Source organism: Carassius gibelio, chromosome B21 (genome assembly GCF_023724105.1).
Source record: "Carassius gibelio isolate Cgi1373 ecotype wild population from Czech Republic chromosome B21, carGib1.2-hapl.c, whole genome shotgun sequence".
Lineage (NCBI taxonomy): Eukaryota > Metazoa > Chordata > Actinopteri > Cypriniformes > Cyprinidae > Carassius > Carassius gibelio.
The window spans coordinates 29139294-29146982 of record NC_068416.1 but is presented as its reverse complement, the minus strand read 5'-3'; the positions used below and the strand labels follow the sequence as shown (position 1 = coordinate 29146982).

The window sequence follows — 7689 nt, the reverse complement described above, 5'->3', positions numbered from 1 at the left end:
CTCATGTCAGACTCACGTGAGCATCTGTAGATGGATGAGACGGCAGCTCACACTGATCTCTGAAACACACAGAGATCTGAAGACACCAAACACAGAACTGAGAGAGAGGATCTGCGTCTGTCCTCCAGAGGAAGATTGGGGTCACGGATCTTATATCTGATGTTATTCTGTTTCCTTCTTCAGTCTCTGACGCTGATGTAACACACACTCATCCGCCGCTCGTCATCAGCTCTAATGCAGTTTGAGAATACACTCATAACTAGACAGATATTACAGCCACAAATCAACATTTACTCCCAAACCCATATTTCTGAGGAATACCTCACAGCATTAACGTCATCATAACAATAATTCATACGATCAGCTGAATCAGATGATGCTTTAAGTGAGAAACAAACTGAAGGGTTCTTTAAAAAAATAAAAATAAGTTTTTTTCTGCTCAACAAGGCTGCAATTATGTGATCAAAATACAGCAAAAATTGTGAAATATTATTCCAGTGTAAATCATCTGTTTTCTGTGTGAATCTGTGTTAAAGTGTAATGTATTTCTGTGATGCTCCGCTGTATTTTCAGCATCATTCCTCCAGTCTTCAGTGTCACATGATCTTCAGAAGTCAGAATAATATGCACATGATGCTTTGTGTGAAAAACGAATAGAAATGTTTTCATGTGCTTCAGCGTTCGAATCAAATATAACATACTACATGTTCTTACAAATGATTGGAACTGATGGATTCATCAAGAACCTTTAACATCTGCACAAAAGGTTATTTGTCATAAAAAGGGTTCTCTAAGGATTTCTGAAGAGCTGTTCACTGAAAAGGTGAACCAGAAGAACTGGTTATGTGTGTTCTTCAAACACCTTCTTCATGCTCCACAGGAGAGAGGAAGTCACGAGGGTTTGAAGGACGCGAGGGCGAGACACTGTGACGTTTGTGTGAAAGGATTCAGCCGTGAGCAGAGATCTGTACAGATGGAGGCTTCTCGTGGCTTCTGTGTCGTCTTTGTCTCCAGAGCAGGAGAACACAAAGAAGGAGGGTCCGGCGCATGTGTGTGTGTGAGCTCCCTTTGTTTGGGACGTACCACTCGGAGTCACCAATCGGCTGCGGCTCCACTGAGAGTGAGGTGGTCCCCCACCGGCCCCTCACACACAGCAGGACCCCTAGTGGACAACACATGATCCTGCAGCTGCCTTCACTCAGAACACATAGTCAATGAGATGACATCACAAAGAGCACGAGAGTGTGTGTGTGTGTGTGTGAGCAGCATGTGATGACATCCCTAACACAGCAGGACAAATTCACTAAATAAACATTTACAGTAAGTGTTTATTTTATTGAGCTTTTAATCAGAACATTTCAATTCCAATCCATATCTTTTTCTTACAGCTGCAACAAACTTTAGAGGTTTATTTATTTTACTCTGAAGACTTCTACTGAGGGGTTTGTTCATACTGCACATCAATTCACATTTTTATTTAATTTTTTATTTGAATGATTTATATGACATTTCATTCCTAAACACATGGTGAAAATGTGTGTTTTCTGTCTGTTGACAGTATTTTCTGATTTATGGAGTGATAGGAGGAATCCAAAATCCCCTTGGGAAAAACCATTGTGAATTATGAACTTGGAATTATTCTATGTTCAGATTTCTGTTTTTGAAAATGTTTATTTATTCATTTTATTCTTATTATTTTGCGATTGCTAATGTAGGCATAATCAATCAACTATTTAATGCCATTTCTGTAGTAGGGAAAAATGTATTTTGAAACATATTTTAGTCTATTTTGCCTTTTCGGTCTAATTTTGTGTCTACTCAAATAATGTCATGAACATGCACAGCACACCCAGTCTGAGCAGCGTGTTATTATTAGCGCTCATTATGACATCACAAAGGACAGCGGAAGGAAATTTCCCGCGCTCTCTGTCAGAATGCTGTTGGCACGGCAACAGCAGCGCGCGCACATTCTTGGCAGTTATTTCCCGCCGCGGGCCGTTTGGAAATCATTGATGACATTTGGCGGGAATAATTGAGCTGTTGATTGTTCCTTCACAGCAGTAAATGAGATTATGTTCTGTTGATCGCTCATTAACAAACCTAAAGCATGATTATGAAAATCATTTCCTGCTGCATATTCCATAGAGTCATATTCAATTACATAAATCATACAGCCACAATAAAACCCCAATTCAATTTCTGCAGAATGTGCTATTCAATATAATGAGCGATTAAACCACGCCACATTTGGCGTTTCAAACCCTACAATCTTCTTTGTTGTCATTTCAGCTTTAACTCTATATAGCTACATCATCTTTCACAAGCTGTTGATTATAATAACATGTCATGAATCAGTTTTAATAAATGCATTGTGAATGGGTGCCATCAGAATGAGAGTCCAAACAGCTGATAAAAACATCCCAATAATCCAATGTCCATCAGTGAACATCTGGAGAAGACAAAACCTGAAACACATCCAGCATTAAGATGATTTTAACTCAAACACATAGAGTCTATAATCCATAATAACACTTCCTCCAGTGAAAAAGTGTTCTGGTCTGAATCAGGAGAGAAATCTGCACAGATCAAGCAGCGTTTAAACAGCTCTAAACTAATGTGTGAATGTAGATTTGGATTACTGTTTTTATCAGTTGTTTGGACTCTCATTCTGACGGCACCCATTCACTGCAGAGCATCCACTGATGAGACACTGATGCAATGCTACATTTCTCCAAACCTGATGAAGAAACTCAGATGGGCTGTGGTGGGTGAGCCCATTTTCAACTATTCCTTCAAGTTGAATTCATCCGTAATGATTGCTGGAAATAAATGCAGCACTAAGACCAAACCCCAAGCTGGAGCTCATTAAAAGTGCATCAATTTTCCTGTGAATTTCATCACTCATGAGTCAGTCTAGAGAAATCTGATGCTTTTCACGAACACAAACTGAAGACAGATGAGTCGGAAGCAAGTGAATTGTATTCAATAATTTCAGCACTCAAAACGTCTTAAAACGGGCTTCAGCATTCGACTTTCAGTGCATTACATTCATAAATGCATTACAAACATTATTAAAATATATTATCCTCACCATTAAACAGGATAGAAAAGAATAGAATTCTCTGTGAATCAAGCAAATATATACATATCAGGAATCAAGATAAAAAGAGCTTCTGTGCGTTTTAAAACATTGTGTAGAAAGGTTTAAAGCGGGTTCTTCAGCTACAGTAAACCGTCTGTTCTCCGGCAGCTTCAGTCCGTCTTTTTGCTGCTCTCTGCGTCTTTGGGGTCGCTTTGGTCCGGTTTGTTGGAAGCCGATCCGTTTGGTTTGTTGATCGGAGAAGAGAGGCAGCTCGGGGTCGAGTCGCTCAGAGGTGAAAAGGTCAAAGGTCGGACAAACAGAGTATTGTAGATCAGGGACTCCACCGCTGAAAACGGATACGACGATGAGCCCAACAACATCATCCGCGTCTGAAACAACAACACAACACTTACAGCTTACCACAGCTCTCCAATACTTTGAAATACATTTTGCACACAAAAATAGCTCATTTCTCATAGTATTTCCTCAGTATTTCTGTCTTGGTTTTCAGTGCAAATGCCTAAATGACATAAGAGTCTGATAAATGAAGTGAATTTATGATTCAAAAAGGACTTCATATGTTTATTTTGCATCTCTAGTGACCGTATCTTGATTAAAGGAGGTTTAGATGTTTGTACTGGAAAACAAGACACAAATAAGTTTTTAAGACACTGATTGAAGGCCTTTTAATTGGTGGAAGGGTGAAGGAAGACTTCTGAAGACCTGCAGAACCCAGAGTTTCTCAAAAATAAAACTCTGAGTCAAAGATCTGAAAGGACAGTGATTTCCTTCACGAACCCTCAGTAAAACTGAAAGCTGAAGGACAGAAGCGCAGAGGTCAAAGGGTACGAGCGTGAGATCTGACTGAAGAACTCCAGACTCACCCTCAGTCTCGCTCAACTTCTCTTTTTAAAGCAGAATGATGCAATTACATGAAAATGATGTAAAAAGTGCGAGAGGCGTGTAAGAGCGTAAAGCGCTCAGATCACACTGAAGGGCAACACCACACACTTTGATGAGCTTTAGCAGCTCGTTCGTTAAATTCAGTCAAACGAATGCCGACAGACGTCTGATTCAATCAAACGCTCTCTTTGCCTTGATTCTAATGGTGAAATCACAGCTAATATTTGCTCATCAGTACATGAACTCACAGAAGCTGAGCTATAATGATGTTTCACTGTACTCTGTCAATTATCAGTTATACTGCATTTCTGATTCTATTTTGCATTAAATGTCAGAAGGTTTGACTGTTTTGTCAATAAGGAGGTAACATTCAGGTAGGTTATATAAAAATATATATATATATATATATATATATATATATGAAGAGTTAACTTCATTTTTAACAGTTTGCAAAAATCATGTTTTTTCATTGTGCTTTCTAATTAATCTCAAACTGCAGTTGGGTTAGTTTGTTAGGTAAAATAATAATAAAGAATAAAACACACACACACACACAAAAAAAACATGATAACAATAAAAACACTTTTGTATCAAACAATTGGCCTTACAAATTTGTAAATAGTGATTTTTTTTAATCTGTGAAGTTTGCTAATCACATGCTAATCATGGTAAAATCATGTAAGCAACATGCTAGTCGCATGCTAATCATGCTAGAAACATGCTAACAAAATGCTAATCATGCTTAAATCATGCTAGCAACATGCTAGTCGCATGCTAATGATGCTAGAAACATGCTAAAATCATGCTAGAAACATGCTAACAACATGCTAATCATGCTAGTAAAATGCTAGTCGCATGCTAGTAATGCTAACAACATGCTAATCATGCTAGTAACATGCTAGCAACATGTAAATCATGCTAGAGACATGCTGGGGAAATGCTAATCATGCTAAAATCAGGCTAACAACATGCTAGTCACATGATAGTCATGCTAGAAACATGCTAGCAAAATGTTAGTCGCATGCTAGCAAACATGCTAATCATGGTAAAATCATGTTACCAACATGTTAGTCTCATGCTAGTCATGCAAGAAACATTCTAGCAACATGCATGCTAATCATGCTAGAAACATGCTAATCATGCTGAAAAATGATAGCAACATGCTAATAATGCTAAAATTGTACTGGAAACATGCTAGTCGCATGCTAGTCATGCTAGAAACATGGTAGCAACATGCTTATCCTGCTAGCAAAATGTTAGTTGCATCCTGCTCATGCAAGAAACATTCTAGTAACATGCTAATCATGCTAGAAACATGCTAGTCGCATGCTAATCATGCTAGAAACATGCTAGCAACATGCTAGTCACATGCTAAAATCATGCTAGCCACAGGCTAGTTGCATGCTACCAACAGGCTAGTCGCATGCTAGTCATGCTAGAAACATGCTAATCATGATAACAACATGATAACGACATGGCCAGTCACTTGCTATTTATGCTAACGACATGCTAGCAATATGCTAATCATGCCAGAAACATGCTAGTCGGATGCTAATCATGCTAGCAACATGTTAGTCGCATGCTAATCATGCTAGAAACATGCTAATCATAATAGCGACATGGCTAGTCACTTGTTAATTATGCTAGCGACATGCTAGATACCTTGTTAATCATGCTCAGTACATGCTAGTAACTTGCTAATCATGCTATTATTATTCTTTTTTCATGCTATTATTATTCTTTTTTACTATTTTGACAAATATAGATAAAGATCTAGATATCGATGATAAGGAGTGTCAGACACACAGACCTTGTTGGTGACGATGAAGAGCGTGTAGATGAAGATCAGATGATGCGTCTGGATCGGGAGGAAGTGACACTGCTGGAGAGAGAACAGAACCGACCCCAGCAGAGTCACCTTGGTCGGGCTGCACACACACACACACACACACAGACATAGACAGAGACACACACACACACAGAGGTCAAAGGTCAAACAAGGAAGTTAAATATAACCGCTCTGACTCTACACTGTAAAACACACAATTAACACACAGCTGAGATGCACATTCTATAGAAATGTGTCAAGTTTAACATCATTGCGACCATAAACCTTCTAATATTACTCAGTGTGGAAGAATTGTGCAGTGTGATTGATATTATTAATAATAAATTACTATTCACGGTAAAAGCGTCTTCAATATTGTTTGAATCATTCATTGCTAATACAACATTTTAATTACATAATTTTTTTAAATATTTTTAAAAATGTATTTAAAATTGTAACTATCGGTTTCTGTGGGCTGAAATATTTTTACAGTGTTTATTGAACATTTATCAATGTTCATATGTGACGTTTGAGCACAAAACCAGTCATAAGGGTAATTTTTGGAAAGTAAGGTTTATGCATCCTCTGAAGCTGAATAAATCATCTCTCCAGTGATGTCTGGTTTGTTAGGAGGACAATATTTGAAAATCTGGAATCTTAGGGAGCAATAAAATCTAAATATTGAGAAAATCATCTTTAAAGTTGTTCAAATAAAGTTCTTAGCAATGAATATTACTACTGTATTTTTCGGACTGTAAGTCGCACCTAAGTATAAGTTGCATCACTCCAAAAATACATCATGGAAGAAAAAAACACATATAAGTCGCTGACTATAAGTTGCATTTATTTAGAACCAAGAACCAAGAGTTCACATTACCGTCTCCAGCCGCGAGGGGGCTCTCTGTTTTTACAGTGTAGACCACAGGAGAACTGAGCAACATAGAGCGCCCTCTAGCGGCTGGAGACGGTAATGTGAACTCTTGGTTCTTGTCAAATTAATTTTGATAAATAAGTCGCACCTGACTATAAGTTGCAGGACCAGCCAAACTATGAAAAAAAGTGTGACTTATAGTCCAGAAAATACGGTAATCAAAAATTAAGTTGATATATTTACAGTAGGAAACTTACTAAATATCTTCATGAACATGATCTTTACTTAATATCCTAATGATTTCTGTCATAAAAGAGAAATGTATGATTGTGACTCATACAGTGTATTGTTGTGTATTTCTCCAAATATACATCTGTGACACCGATGACTGCTTCTGTGCTGCAGGGACAGGTATTTTATAAAATCCATAAGCAATAAGGTCATGTGTTACAGTGTGTTAGGAGTAAAATGCTTTATTTTTTTTTCCACATAATTACTGAATAATTTAAGACATAATTTGCACCATAACAGATTCTGCAGGTTGGTCTGCAGGTGTGTGTTTTTAGTGAATCTGCATTGATCAGGCTGATCTGAACAAGCGATTCGTGTTTTATTCCCATCAGATGCTCAGAAACACAGAGAAGAAGCATCGAACGAGGCTCATCTCCACGAGAGAAACACTTACTGTCCTGCGTTCTTCTGCACGAACCCTTTCAAACCCCACTCGCACAAAAACCATCACAACAAGTGTCTCCAAGAAATCAATACACAGGCCAATTATTCTACCTGAGGCATTCTGGGAGCAAACGCTGTGATTGTGAGAGAAACAGAGTCCAGATTCAGCTTCTGCAGACAGAGACAGCTCATGTGTGATGCTCTCATCTCAGCTCGTTACACAACGAACGTCCTCAAACATCAGCGTGCTGTCTCATAAACGTCTTTAGAAACTGAAACCACTCGAAATATCACATGAAGAACAGCGAGGATCCTGCAGATCTGAAATCA

The 7689-nt window shown here is 38.2% G+C and overlaps 1 protein-coding gene across 1 annotated transcript in view; it reads right to left on the bottom strand.

Annotated features, from left to right (window-relative positions):
- Positions 1-2961: 2961 nt before the first annotated feature.
- The window catches only part of LOC127986313 (trimeric intracellular cation channel type B-like), a 12661-nt gene continuing 7933 nt past the window's right edge, over positions 2962-7689 (bottom strand). Inside the window, exons 6-7 of the mRNA XM_052588595.1 lie at positions 5796-5913; positions 2962-3471 (exon numbers count right to left, since the gene is read on the bottom strand). Of these exons, the coding sequence (XP_052444555.1) occupies positions 3253-3471; positions 5796-5913 (337 nt within the window). The 3' untranslated portion in view covers positions 2962-3252. The remainder of the gene's footprint in view (positions 3472-5795; positions 5914-7689) is intronic.